At 46.5% G+C, this 14,815-nt stretch overlaps 1 protein-coding gene across 1 annotated transcript; it reads left to right on the forward strand.

The window, feature by feature from the left end:
* Positions 1-1,986: 1,986 nt before the first annotated feature.
* Tubb1 (tubulin beta 1 class VI) lies at positions 1,987-14,464 on the forward strand. Its single transcript, XM_006976029.3, has 4 exons — positions 1,987-2,159; positions 7,489-7,597; positions 10,384-10,494; positions 10,600-14,464. The coding sequence occupies exons 1-4, from the start codon at positions 2,103-2,105 to the stop codon at positions 11,679-11,681; spliced, it is 1,359 nt and encodes a 452-aa protein (XP_006976091.3). The 5' UTR covers positions 1,987-2,102; the 3' UTR covers positions 11,682-14,464.
* The last annotated feature ends 351 nt before the right edge of the window (positions 14,465-14,815 follow it).

A 14,815-nucleotide genomic window follows, 5' to 3' on the forward strand; every position in this document is an offset into this window, starting at 1 on the left:
TGCTTGGCCTCTAACTTGTGGTAATCCTCCTGGTTCAGCTTCCCCAGTTGATGGGATGACAGGTGTGTGTGTGTGTGTGTGTGTGTGTGTGTGTGTGTGTGTGTGCCAACACGCCAAACTTGTATGTATTTTTCTTCATTTCCCCCTTTTACATGTATATGGATGGGGGTACATGTGTGTATATGCTTGTGTTCCTGTGTGTGGGTGCACATGTGTGTACATGCTTGTGGAGGCCTGATTTTAATATCAGGAATATTTCTCCATTGTTGTTCTATCTTATTCTTTGAGGCATGGTCTCTCGGTCTAACCCAGAGCTTACCAGTAGAGCTGGTCTTCTTCTCCAGCTTGCTCTGGAATCCCTAGCTCTTCCTTTCAAAGCTGGAATTACAGTTGGGTTTCCACACCCACCTAACACTTTCCATGAGTTCTGAGGATGTGACCTGTGGTCCTCTCGAGTACACAAGCTCTTTAACTGCTGAGCCATCTCCCATCCCCCGTAGCTGTCAATGCGTGAACGATGCTGAGAAACACACAGAAGTGTTCACCTCCCGAGTCTGCACATTCTCCTTATCTGGGGGGGCAGATGGTTGGGGCCGGAACATCTGGAAAGCATGTGGTCATTCCGACAGTGAAGTAGCCTCCAAAGCTGCGTGAGTGGGGCCTGCACTGACTTTGCAGAGAGGCCTCTCTTCAGTAGCATCTTGACGGATCTGCTCAGTGTCCCCTACACATTGTCACTTCTGTGGTCAGCTTCGTACCTGCGACCCAGCGGACGGTCACCTCAGCCAGAGTCAAGACACAGAATGTTCCATCCAATATTCACAGTCCACGTTTGAGTTTTGTTGGCAACCCCAAGTTCTCCCATGACAGCAGCTCCGTCTCTAGCTGTGGAATCCCACTGGGCTTGGGGTCCGAGAGTGGGTACCTTGGTCAGAATGAAGAATGTGCACTTGACCTGGCCCTCTGGGGACAAGGTCTTTCACACAGTTTCTCTTTGGTTTAGAGGCCAGGCCTTTCCACAGGCTGATTCAAATCCTGTGGAGGAAGAGGCTCTTCTCCTGTCTCTCCCTTCTTAGTCTCCTCTCGGGGCATCTGGGGCTCCACTGAGACTAAAGAAAGTTCCTTGGAGACGGCCCCTGCACGGGCCCTGGGAAATAGAGTGTCAGGGTTTGTCCCCTTCAATGTCACTGGCCTAATGTACTTCCAGCCTTAAATCCAGCCTTTGGCTCCCTTGGGTCCGCATCCTATGAGATGGCCTCTCTGGCCTGTCACATCATCAGGTTTCTGAGGCTCAGTCTCTGAAAAAGGGGGCTAGAGGAGATTTTGAGAACAGGTATCACAGGCTGGCCTTGAATTCACTACGTAGCCAAGAATGATCTTGAACTTCTGATCCTCCTGCCTCCACTTCCATGTGCTAGGATTATAGAGATGCACCATAACCCCTGGTTTATGCAGGGCTAGGGATCCAACCCAGAGCTTTATGCACACTAGGCAAACACTCTAACAAACTGAACCAAAGCCCCAGCTCTGAATTTTCTCTCTTAATGGTGATATTTTTCTGTTTAAAAGATTTACTTTATTTTTAACTATGTATATATGTGTATGTGTCTGGGGAGAAGGGGTATGTGCATGTCCCCAAGGCCACCTCAGTGCTGAGGCTGTTTCCCAAATTGTTCTGTAGGTAACATGGCTGAAAATAGGACAAGTCACGGATAGGCAAAATGGTGACTTGGGTGGGGAAAGTCCTTTTGGGGTGGGTCCCGGTTGCCCCTTCAGCCATAACCCATGGATTTATGTCAGTGACACCACCATAGCCCAAGGCTGTTGAGACCAGGTCTATGAGAGGGGCCTCAGTCCGACTCATATCTAGGAAATGACTGGGCGGAGTTCAGGACAGACAAGCACCCCTCTTACCATGACTGTGGAAAACAGGGAAGGCCTGGGGTGGGGCCTTCATCCAGACACACCCTTAGGCCTATTGGGAGAGCAGCTGGGTGGGCTGGTCCCACCAGGGCCATGAAAGAAGCTGCACCCAGCTCACACTGACAATCCAGACTCTCCCAGACTCTGAGACCTAACTAACCCTTGGGTTCAAGGCCAGGATGCGGGAAATCGTGCACATTCAGATTGGCCAGTGTGGTAACCAAATTGGATCCAAGGTAGGTGAGACCAGAGCAGTTTGCCACAGGTTGCTGCCAAATCAGACAGACGCCCAGGTTCCCAGGAGGAGGAGGGCCCTGCAGGTTTGCAAATACTTGCTAAATAGACGGCTTATTAAACAAGGTCTTTTAGCAAAACCATTAGAGTTAGAGTGTTAATTAATGTTAATTTTGCCTGTAATTATATGTGTAAATGGGTACGGGAGCCATTTTGCTTTTAGCATTTTAGAAATGAGCTTTCCACATCTAAAACCAGTAATTTGTTTCAAGAGTTTTCTGAAGCTTTTTGGGAATTTTTCTTAATTTAAATTGTGTATATTATAATTTGTGGTGTGTGTATGGGGGGGGTATGTGGGTGTGTGTGTGGTGTGTTTGTGTATGTATGCTGTATATGTGGTGTGTGTGTGTGTGTGTGTGTGTGTGTGTGTGTGTGTGTGTGCAGGCACCATGTCCCAGCATGCATGTGGATGTCAGAGGACAGTCTTCTCAGTCGCTCCTCTCCTTCCACTGTGGCCACAAGATCGAACTCAGGTCATTAGGTTTGACAACAAGCTCCTTTACCTGGTGAGCCATCTACAAAGCAGTACTTACAAATATTCTTTTGGGGGGCTGGTGAGATGGCTCAGCAGTTGAGAGCACTGGCTACTCTCTCAGAGGACCTGGGTTCAATTCCCAGCACCCACATGGCAGCTCATAACTGTCTGTAACTCCAGTTCCAGGGGTCCTGACACCTTCATATAGATATACACGCAAGCCAAACACTAATAAACATAAAATAAGTATAAATAAATCACTAAAAGATGCTTAAAAATGTTTTTTTGAATTGTGTATTTGGGAGGGTGGGTGCATGCTACTGTGCACTAGTGATGATCAGAGCACAACCTGATGGAGCCGGTTCTCTCCATCAAGGGGTTGACCTCGGGTCATTAAGCTTGGTGGCAAGGGTCACGTTGCTGAGCCATCTTGCCAGCCTTACTTGAAGGTTTTTTGTTTTTTGGGTTCTTTTGTTAATACCCGAGCACTCTAGAGCCTTCCACCTCCCAAACGTTCTTTTTCAAATTTATTCTTTGGCAATTTTAAAATTTAATCAATCAATTAATTAATTTGGTTTTTTGAGTTTCTCTGTGTAGTCCTGGCTGTCCTGGAACTAGCTCTGTAGACCAGGCTGGCCTTGAACTCAGAGATCCACCTGCCTCTGCTTCCTGAGTGCTGGGGTTAAAGGTGGCGCCACCACTGCCTGGATTATTCTTGGGCAGTTTTATTCATGTATATATTGACCAGATCCACCCTTACCTCCCTCCTACCACTACCCCTGGACACTCTCTAATACATCCATCTCCTACTCTCTCTCTCTCTCTCTCTCTCTCTCTCTCTCTCTCTCTCTCTCTCTCTCTCACACACACACACACACACACACACACACACACACACACACACACACGTCTTATAACTCACTGAGCCCAGTCAGTGCTGCCCGTTGGGCTACTAACGAATCTTAGCTTGATGTCCTACAGACAGTCACAGATTCTGTGAATTTGAGTGCAATGGTCATTCAGCGTCTGGAAGACATTTCACAGTACCCTTCACCACCCTCTGACTCTTACATTCTTTCTGCCCCTTCTTCCTCAATGCTCTCTGAGTGTGGTAGGTAGGGCGCATGCTTATATTACAAAGAACTTTTAGTATGCAATAGAAAATTACAGAGATAATTACTTATCTCAAGCACAGAGATAAGTGATTAAAACATTCTGCTCTGTAGATGAGTTTTCCTCTCAACTCTCTGTTCCTCCTGTTGAAGTTCTGATAGAGGCTCTTGACTCCTTCCCCAGGGACACCAGAAAGGCTGGCTCTGGAGGTCAGGACTGGCACTCCTAATTTTAAGATCAACAACGGATCTGTAGCACCTGTGAGGAGAGCGTCCTGTGTTACTGTGGAATTATTGTCATGTGTATGAATTATGGGTTTAAAAACACCATCATGAAAGACCTTTGTTCCTTCATAGCAGTATTGCTAACCATAGCCAAAAGGTGGGACCAGGGGCCAGCAAGATGGCTCTGTGGGTAAAGATGCTTGCTGCCAAGCCTGACGACCTGAGTTCAAATCCTCAAGACCCATGTGGTAAGAAGAGAAAAGCGATTCCTACAAGCTACACTCTGACCTTCACTTGTGTTCTATGACACAAGTGTGCATCCTACCCACAACACAAACAAATAAATAAATGTTAAATAAATGTAAAAAACACATTGTAAAGGTGGAGAAACCCTGAATTTATATAATAGATGAACGCAGTGCATTTTATTTGGCCTGGCGGTGGTGGCACATGCCTTTAATCCCAGCACTCGGGAGGCAGAGGCAGAAGGATCTCTGTGAGTTCAAGGTCAGCCTGGGCTACAGAGTGAGTTCCAGGAAAGGCGCAAAGCTGCACAGAGAAACTGTCTCGAAAAACAAAACAAACAAACAAACAAACCCGATGCATTTTATTCATTATCCTATTATTTTATTATAATGAAACATTATGCAGCTTTAAAAAGAAATTCAAAAGCTTTTGGTGTGGTAAGATGCATGTTGTGAAATTTTTCCTTCTTTGTCATTTTTTGTATGCAAATTAGGTAGTATTGAGTATGCTGTGTAACCCACCTTCAAAATATCTTTCAACTTATAAAATGGAAACTCTGCCCTGTTGAAACTTGACTTCATTCTTCTCTCCCTTCCCTGACAGCTGCCATTCCACTTCAGGTCTTTGTGCATGTCTACCCTTCTAGAGGGACACCTGGAGTAGATCCACGTGACAGCAGGCTTGGGGTCCCCTTCATTTTGAACTGAGCAATACCCTACCATGAGTATGGACCATGTAGTGTTTAACCAAGGGATGGGCTTCTACTGTAAGGAACACAACTGTGAAAAAGTGAAGAAGGTCCCTTCAGTTTTTCTAATTCTCTTTATCTACCTTTGCATTTTCATTCAGATCTACATTGTATCCCTAGTATCCTTCTCCACCCCACCCCCATTTACCCCTTTGCTTCCCCAGGCCAGTTTTACATCTACTTTTACTTTATGTATACATGCATGATTTTATATGACTATATGAACTCCAGGACACACACATGAGAGAAAACATGTAAGATTTGTCTTTGGAGACCAGCTTAGTCTTCTTAATACAATGGTCTCCAGTTTCGACCATTTTCCAGAAAATGACAAAACTTTGTTCTTTGTGGTTGAAAAAAAAATCCCACTGTGTATAATTACATTTCCTTTATCTAACACTTTACTCAGGGAATGGCAGGTGGATTTTATTTCTTAGCTGCTGTGAACAATGCCACAGTCTACAAGGATGCACAATTATCTCTGTGCTGTGTTGACTTGGAGGCCTTCCGGTGAAGGAACACCCAGGAAAGTTAAAGCTGGGTTGCCTTTAGCTGAAGGTCTTTGAGCTCTGGGCAAGACATTATCACTACCTGTCAAACATCAGTCACCTCACGTGCCACAGGAATCAGACCTTCATAACCACCAGAGAAGTGCAGTGGGGAGGGGTCAGGGAGACTGCTCTGACCTTAGAAGATAAGATGGAGAGAGGTCTCAGGGAGGAAGTGCGGGGAAGGACAGGGGATCATCAGCTCCAGCTGCCTTGGGATTGTGCCGTCTGGTGGCTGGAGTCCCGGCCATGACTTCTTGTGGGGCCCCTAGAAAGAGCGTTAAGAAACGTTCTAGGCTGAAGAGCCAGCTTAACTGGTAAAGTTTTTGCTGTGCAAACAAGAAGACGGAGTTTAGATCCCAAACACCCATGTGGAGAACCACATGGGTAATCTCCCAGGCTCTGGGGAGGCAGAGGCAGGCAGCTCCTTGGAGCTTGCAGGCCTGACCAAAATCAATGAGCTCTGATCAGTGAACAGCCCCGTCTTCAAGAGTAAGGTGAAGGGTGAGCGAACCACCAGACCTCGGCCTCTGGTCTCCACACACATACATGCAAGTGTATGTACACCAGCAGGCACATGTGCACACCATCGTGAACACATATACACAACACCAAGACACATTTCATCTGCACTGTCTCAGAACTTCTTTGTACTTACTCTTCCAGTCTTCAAAGCCCATTGTAGCACTGCGCTGCTTTAGTAAGAGTGTGGCTGGAGCAGAGGTGCCGCTTACGAAGTAGGCTAGGGAAAATACCCTGGGAGATTTTGACTCAAGGGAAGGTATTTTTATTGCACTTTAATATGAGAGTTTTCCAGAATGGTCTAATGAAATCATCCCAGTAGCTTTCTCAGTGTTAATAAATGCTGTGGGCCAGCAAGATGGTCCAGCAGGTAAAAGTGCTTGCCACCAAGCCTGATGGCCTGAGTTACATCCCCGGGGCCCACATGATAGAGAAAACTGACTACTACTGATTGCTTTTGCACACATTAACAAACATGCATACAGACATGAATGAATGAATAAATAAATAAAAGGAATAAAATGATTTTCTCATCAGGGTATGATGGCGCACTTAGGAGACAGAGGCAGGCAGATCTAGTCTACATAGTAATCTCAAATGCTGTATGCATGATTGGGAGCATAGAATATCCCAAATAGTTCCAAGACATCAGCTATGCATAATTCTGAATTGTGAGTATGTCTGATGGTCAAAACTCACATTATGTCAGGTTGTGCAGGAGGGCCCTGGGTATGGACTTCTGAGGTGAAGTTCATGGGGAAAAAAAATCCCCAAAGTGAAAGGAGATACTATTGTGAAATCAAATAAGAATTTAGCTTATTTTCTTTTTCCTGGGATCAGCACTTCTCCAGCTCAGGCCAAAGCAAGGTGAAATTTGAGCTCCTTCATCTGAAGTGAGATTCTAAAAGGACCCGCTGTAACGCACCAGGGTTAATAGCAAAATCCAATTTAATGTTTTCTGTGTTTGACATTTCGCTTCAGGAGCTCAGATGGGTCTAAAGCACAGTCTTCATAGTCACACGTAGCGGAGGCAAGAAGAGGAAGAAGAAGAAGGAAGTGTTGGGCAGGGTCAGGCAGCCTCCAGGGCAGCAACATCCTCACAGGAGCCATCCCACTCTTTCTAGTACATTTTCCTTATTACATCTATTTATTTATTCATTTATTTGTTTGTGTGTGTGTGCATGCAAGAGAGAGTGCACATGCCGTGTGTGCATGTGGTGGTCAGAGGACAATTTGTGGGAGTTAGTTCTCACTTTCCAGCAGGTGGGGTCCCAGGGATTGAACTCAGGTCATCAGGCTTGGTGGCAAGCCCCTTTCCCGGCTGAGCTGCTGGGTCACCCCAACGGCTCTTCCTTCCCCAGGTCTCTGAACTGATTTCTCTCCTTCTGCCCACAGTTCTGGGAGGTGATCGGAGAAGAACATGGGATTGACTGTGCTGGGAGCGACCGCGGGGCTTCGGCTCTGCAACTGGAGAGGATCAGCGTGTACTACAACGAAGCCTACGGTAGGCAGAAAGGCAGGGCTGCAGAGTCTAGATAGCAGGTGCCCCACTCCAGTGCAAGGGGCACAAGGGAATGCCATCGCCGATGCTAGCCAGCCATTGCCCACGGGAAGGGAGAGAATCCATGCTCTTGGTGAGATAATGAACCAAACACACAGTAATGAGAGAAGTGGAGTTTTTAAAAGGTATTTTAACAGATTTGTGTCATAGTAGTCTGGGTCAGGTATGATCAGGTATAGATATTAAAATGTCTACCTACCAAAGGCCTCCTTCTAGAACACTTATGTTTTTTGGATCAGTATCCCAAGGATCCATTTTGAGGAAGCATCACATTTTATCTATCTATCTATCTATCTATCTATCTATCTATCTATCTATCTATCTATCTATCTATTTATTTATTTATTTATTTATTTATGGTTATTCCCAAGACAGGGTTTCTTTGTGTAACAGTCCTGGCTGTCCTGGATCTCGCTCTGTAGACCAGGCTGGCCTCGAACTCACAGAGATCTGCCTGCCTCTGCCTCCCTCGTGCTGGGATTAAAGGCCTGTGCCACCACCGCCCTGCTTTTTTTTTTTTTTTTTGAATACCGAATGCTGTTTATTGAAGGAGGGAGGAGGTCTTTTTTTGTTTGTTTTGTTTTGTTTTTTGAGACAGGCTTTCTCTGTGTAGCTTTGAGCCTTTCCTGGAACTTACTGTGTAGCATAGGCTGGCCTCGAACTCACAGAGATCTGCCTGCCTCTGCATCCCGAGTGCTGGGATTAAAGGTATGTGCCACCACTGCCTGGCTGGGAGGAGGTCTTAAATACAGGCTTACAGCACAATGGGATAATCCCAGAGGGCAGAAGTTTGCTACCGATGTTTTACAATCTTGCATCTAAGCTGTTAATGCCCAATATGCAGGATACACAGACAAGGAACTTCCCTTAAGCATTTAGGAGGGTGGAACCCAGCAGGGAATTAGCATAGGGAGGACATCAAGGTCAAGGTCAGCAAGCAAGGCAACAGTGACCCAAAATGGGGGCCAGGACCCTACAGGTCCCTTCTTTTACTAAAAAATGAGCTTCTGACTTAGGTTGTGTGGGACGTCGGCAGGTCACCTTACCTGTGATGGAGACACCTGCCCAGGCCACACAGGCGCTCTGTCTTAGGTTGGTGAGGGCCCTCCAGGCATTACCCATCTCTGAATACTCATTATCATACAGGCTCAATCATGTGTGAGCTGCAGAGTTAACTGCTGCCAAAGATCTCAAAGTGGCACTGGGCTTGCAATCTGTGTGTTTGACACAGAAAAGACCAACAGAAGTCCTAACCCACCCATAGCCAGTAGGCTAAAGGCAACTGAGCCATTCCCTTCCTTAATGAGCCTTACTGCAAATTGGAGTCCTTGTAAGATGGTATCCAAAAAGCAAATGGAACTTGAGTTTATAAGTTTATAATTTTCAAAGCCAATCAAAATGTATATAACTGTTGAATTAAATTCATCATGCCCAATAGAATGGAAGATTAACTAACTGTGGTAGCTACTTTTGCTGCCAGGGTCTCCATTATGCTAGCTGTAGTAACCAATTATGAAATGGCAATTCCAGAAACAGTAGCAGCAGTGGCCGCCACTGCTATAACAGCAATAATGGCAGCAGCGATGTCAAATTCTCTTCTGGAGTGTGTGAGCACCATCTGTGTCTTACTGCCATGGCCCACTGGCATGGACACAACTCCAGGAACATGAACAACCAAGGCCCATTTTTCTTGATCCCAGCATGACTTAAGCTGGCAGCTCTGCAAAAGAACAACTAAGAACCATAAAGAAAAAACAGGCAGCTCACAAGGAGCAGAACTAATGGTCTCATAATGGCTACATTCAGCCTCACAAATTTTAAGATATCTTCAAAGGGGACTAAATGAATTTCAGGAGGCCAATAAATGTTGCACAGAGCCACTCCTGAAAAGTAGGTACTACACCAGCTTGAAGAGGGTTGCAAAATGTGAAAAGGCTTAGCTGGCATGCTGCTGTTAACAAATGGAGGTCAATGACCTTCAGGGTTATCCTTATTCTCTAAGGTGTCTGGGTGACACGTTCTCAAACATACTTGAAAAAGCAGTTACCATACATTACCTTCTGGAGAATCCAACCACATGGCTACAGTTCCTAGACTTATGTTAATGCTTGCCAAAGCTGGCCATATTGGGCTCTCAATCCCGATTGGCATCAGAAGGGGAGAGTTTTTCACGAAGGCCCAATAGGTCTCTGCCATGTTGGGCTTCAGCAGCAGCCACAGGGCGCACACAGTGCTCAGGAACCCAAAGAGGAACCTCATTGTCCCGAGGAAAGACATAAACAGAACCCCGGGCTCACACCAACACCAGATGGGGTCCCCTCTAAGTGCCAGTAGAAAGATCCTTCCTTTGCTCCAGAGGGTGATTTGCAACAGGAGCCCTCCAGTGCTTATCTGCAGTGGATACTCCAGCAGAATCCACCGATAAAAAATTTAAAATATATAAAATAAGGGAAAGAATAGAATGTGGAGAGGAATGAGAAGCATCACATTTTAGAAAAACAATAATATGCAGCCAGTGGTGGCTCACGCCTTTAATCCCAGCACTCAGGAGGCAGAGGCAGGTGGATCTCTGTGAGTTCCAGGCCAGCCTGGTCTACAGAGTGAGTTCCAGGACAGCCAGGAATGTTTCACAGAGAAACCCTGTTTTGAAAAACCAAACAACCAACCAAACACTCCCCCCCCCCAACCTCCACAACCATATGCTGAGTTCTTCCTATTAATCTGCACAGGTAAGAAGTATGTGCCCCGAGCTGTCCTTGTGGACCTGGAGCCCGGGACGATGGACAGCATCCGATCCAGCAGACTAGGAGCTCTCTTTCAGCCTGATAGTTTTGTTCATGGTAGGTTTTTTTTCCAGAATCTTCCAGCAGGAAGAGCTGAGGATGTCTTCTGGTGGTGCTCTGCTCACCTCACCTTTCCCCCTCCCATCCTTCTCCTGGTCATAGGTAACTCAGGAGCTGGTAACAACTGGGCCAAGGGCCACTACACAGAGGGAGCAGAACTGATCGAGAGTGTCATGGATGTGGTGAGGAGGGAGAGCGAGAGCTGTGACTGCCTGCAGGGTTTCCAGATTGTGCACTCTCTGGGTGGGGGCACTGGCTCAGGCATGGGCACCTTGCTCATGAACAAGATCAGAGAGGAATACCCAGATCGGATCCTGAATTCCTTTAGCGTCATGCCATCTCCCAAGGTGTCGGACACGGTGGTAGAGCCCTACAATGCTGTGCTGTCCATTCACCAGCTGATTGAGAACACAGATGCCTGTTTCTGCATCGACAATGAAGCACTCTATGACATTTGCTTCCGCACCCTGAGGCTGACGACACCCACCTATGGGGATCTCAACCACCTGGTGTCCTTGACCATGAGTGGCATCACTACCTCCCTACGCTTTCCTGGCCAGCTCAATGCAGACCTGCGCAAACTGGCCGTGAATATGGTGCCCTTTCCTCGCCTTCATTTCTTCATGCCTGGCTTCGCTCCACTCACGGCCCAGGGTAGCCAGCAGTACCGAGCCCTCTCAGTGGCTGAGCTCACCCAACAGATGTTTGATGCCCGCAACATCATGGCTGCCTGTGACCCTCGCCGTGGTCGCTACCTGACTGTGGCCTGCATCTTCCGGGGTAAGATGTCCACTAAGGAAGTGGACCAACAGCTGCTGTCCGTGCAGACAAGGAACAGCAACTGCTTCGTGGAATGGATTCCCAACAATGTCAAGGTGGCTGTGTGTGACATCCCACCCCGGGGGCTGAACATGGCAGCTACCTTCCTAGGTAACAATACAGCCATCCAAGAGCTCTTCACCAGGGTCTCCGAGCACTTCTCAGCCATGTTCAGAAGGAGAGCCTTTGTGCACTGGTACACCAGTGAAGGGATGGATGTAAGTGAATTTGGGGAAGCTGAGGGTGACATCCACGACCTTGTGTCTGAGTACCAACAATTTCAAGATGTCAAAGCAGAGCTGGAGGGAGGAGAAGAGGACAGGGAAGAGGAGGCAGAAACGGAGACAGAAGATAAAGAACATTAGCCAGGAGAGAAGCTATAGGGCAGCCATTTTTCAGAAATTTCTCCAAAGATTGGTAGCTGTCCTGAAATCCTTGGTACAACCAAGGGGTAGGATTACAGGTGTATGAGTTGGTGATGGTTGGGAGTGGCAGGGCCTTTACCCACAGTTACTAGCCAGGGCTCGACAGCCATTGTAGGATTTTTCTTCTTCTTTTTAAACAGCAAGTGAATCTACTGTAGTGAGCCCCATTTATTTTTCACTAACTGTAGGTAGACATCCAGATGAAGTGTGGAGTTTGCCAGGAGCCCTTTGCAGCTGATGGCCCCTCTTCACCCCTTAGCAGCATTGCTGGGTACCAATAACTAGAGCAGCTAAGATGCCTCACTGAGTCCCTCTTTCACAAAGCCAGCAAAGCTGGGCGGGTGTCTGAAGAGCGTGTGGGAGGTTCAGGGCCAAGGGAAGTGTGAGTCCGCCTCCATGATTGCACTGTGTAGACCTTATGTACTAGTCGACAGGCTGACTGGGAAAAGACAAAGGGAAGCAAGAAAAGCCACGTCTCTCCTCTCAGCTCCCCCCGTCCAAAAGACCAGCAAAAGCAAAGCATTCCAGTCCTTGGACCTTTGTTTCCCAGGAACTGGCTTCCAACGTATTTCTGTGTTTTAAGGTTCTTATTAGAGCTAGATGCCAGTAATTCACTAATGATTGTCCCTGGTTTTCCTCTTAAAGGCTGTTTGTAGATGCCCTTTTCATTTTCCCTCAGCACTCACCCCTGAAGCTCCCGCACAGTCTCTCCATTTTCTGGGAAAGGGCAGGAGGCACACTCAGCAACCATTTGAATGCAGGAATGTAGCCGCAATGCCGCAGTGTCCTCCTTGGTGACAGAGGACATGGTCTCATTAGGGAACTTTTATAGTTCAGATTAATTTGCAGAAGTTGCCATGGACGCTTGCAGGATGACACAGCTTTAACCATTGCATGGCTGTAATCTCACATCACAACAGGACTGAGCACACAGGAGCCAAATCACCCACTCGTAACCTCTTGATTATAGTGTGCCTAGGTCTGAGGTGCATGGGGTCTTAATGGTCTGCTGAAATCATCAAGGAGCTCCTTGACCTCTCCAAAGGGAGTTATTTGCACTGAGTCCTAGTGTCTTAGTTTGTCCCCATGATGCTAGTGATGGAACCCAGGGCCTTGGGGTATGCTAGACAAGTGCTCTGTCACCAGCTCTGTACTCTCTTGGGCCCATTTATAATCAATACTAAAGTGGCAGGTGGACGGCACTCTCCTATGTGCCCTGTGAGGAAATAATTACAATTCATATCTAGAGAAAATCAAGCCCCATTGTTGTTATGACTGACCAGGCTCCTGTTTATATAATCAAAAAAAGCACAAAGTATTTTCAATACTTTCCACTTTGGTATGGATGGAGAAGCACTAACTGTAGTGAGGTATGTACCTTTCCACTCTTTAGATGCTAACAAGGTTAGCTTACAGCCCATGACTCTGCAGGAGTCAGCTGCATGCTTACCTGGATACCTTCATTCTAAACCTCAAAAGGCAGTCACACAGGTGCAAGAAAGATTTACATTCTTCCTAAATCGTTTTCTACATTTATGACTGTGAAGACTTGTTCATTAATAATCATTGAAGTGCAAATAAATTCCATTTTACACAACTAAGTCATTTTATCTCCGATTCAGCAAACTCCTTTTCTTGGAGTCTGACCACTCAGACTGATATCAGGTCTTACCCCTAACTGTTCTAATGGCAAAGTAGATTAAACCACCAACTGACTAAAAGCCCAGGGACACTTGGTCCCTTCAGTGGTATGGTTGCCATAGTGACATCAGTGTAGCTGAAATCGACAGGAGCCCTAAGATTTCAAAGCTCCCTGGATCCCTTTGCTCTGTCTCTGACACCACTGGGTAGTAACAGGCCAGTGAGGGTCTGGCTGGGGAGAGACACCTCATCGCTTGGCAAGTCCTCCTGTCATCCTGAGGTGCTGAACCTGAGTTATTTCATCCCAGTGTTGACTCAGTTTTTAATCTTATTAGATCAGAACGAGTTTCAGAATCTTGATGGAAAGTCAATTCTTTTATTTGGTTATTTTAATCCTTATCCTCAAGTCTCATCTCTAGTCACCCCAGTGGCTCCCCTAATAAACGATTTCCCAAACCAGAAATCCCTTAGCCCTTTGCTTATTAGTTAGCCTAGTTATCCATGGCCGTGAGTCAGCTGTTGCCATCTCTGGTAATGGGAGATGCTTCTTGGGACCTTATCTTGGACAAGGAGGTATGGCTGTAACTTCCTAACTACAGGACTTCAGCCCCAGGCAGATCCCAGGGCAAACCTTTCAGGCCCACTACTGCCTCATTCTGTTAATGTCCCTTCTTGAGCAACCTGTGCTGAGAAGCCAATAAAACTCGCTGGTGAGGTGTATGGAAGACAGGAAGTAGTCCTTGGAGACGAGAGCATCTGTCTTCAACCGCATGTGAGCTGAAGCTCGGATTCCAGTCCTTTCTCTGCTCTTGAGAAGTTACGACGTGCAGTCAACTCTGCAGTGACTCTACTCAGCCAAGCGTATCCACAGAAAACAAAACACTTTGTTCCTGAACACTTAACTAACGAATGAATGGCCATTCAAACATGATCCGACTGCCCTACCCACTAGACTGGCCATTAGGAATCACAGGTTTTAACTGCAGTTCAGCCATCAACACAGGACACAAGGTATTGACCGGCTCTGCCTCATTCCCCGTGAGAAATGCACCCAGAAAATAACTAATAAAAGGAGAAAAGCATTTTGTCTAGATAAATTCTAATGTTAATGGCTCCGCTCTACAGGTTTGTGTGAAGTGAGATGAGTTACACAATTTGTCCCTCTAATGTGTGTTCTAATTGTTTTCCCTGGGTTACGGGCTAATCGGAACCACCTACAGCCACTGCTTTAATGTGAATGCGATTCAGAGACTAAAACAATACAACCTCCATGACAGTGCCAATTTTCATCAATTAGCCACGACAAACAGAACATTCACTGTGATACATTTAAACAGTGGTCCTGGTAGTTCACTGGTCCTCAGATATTCAGCCCTTTCATCCTTTTAAGAAACTCTGGTTCATATGTTCACACTCATATGACTATGTGGAAA

This window comes from Peromyscus maniculatus, chromosome 4 (assembly GCF_049852395.1).
Source record: "Peromyscus maniculatus bairdii isolate BWxNUB_F1_BW_parent chromosome 4, HU_Pman_BW_mat_3.1, whole genome shotgun sequence".
Lineage (NCBI taxonomy): Eukaryota > Metazoa > Chordata > Mammalia > Rodentia > Cricetidae > Peromyscus > Peromyscus maniculatus.

Coding starts and splice junctions, on each gene's coding strand:
- Tubb1 (XM_006976029.3), top strand. CDS start 2,103: ATGCGGGAAATCGTGCACATTCAGATTGGCCAGTGTGGTAACCAAATT. Junction 2,160..7,488: donor GTAACCAAATTGGATCCAAG/GTAGGTGAGACC, acceptor TTCTGCCCACAG/TTCTGGGAGGTGATCGGAGA. Junction 7,598..10,383: donor GTACTACAACGAAGCCTACG/GTAGGCAGAAAG, acceptor TAATCTGCACAG/GTAAGAAGTATGTGCCCCGA.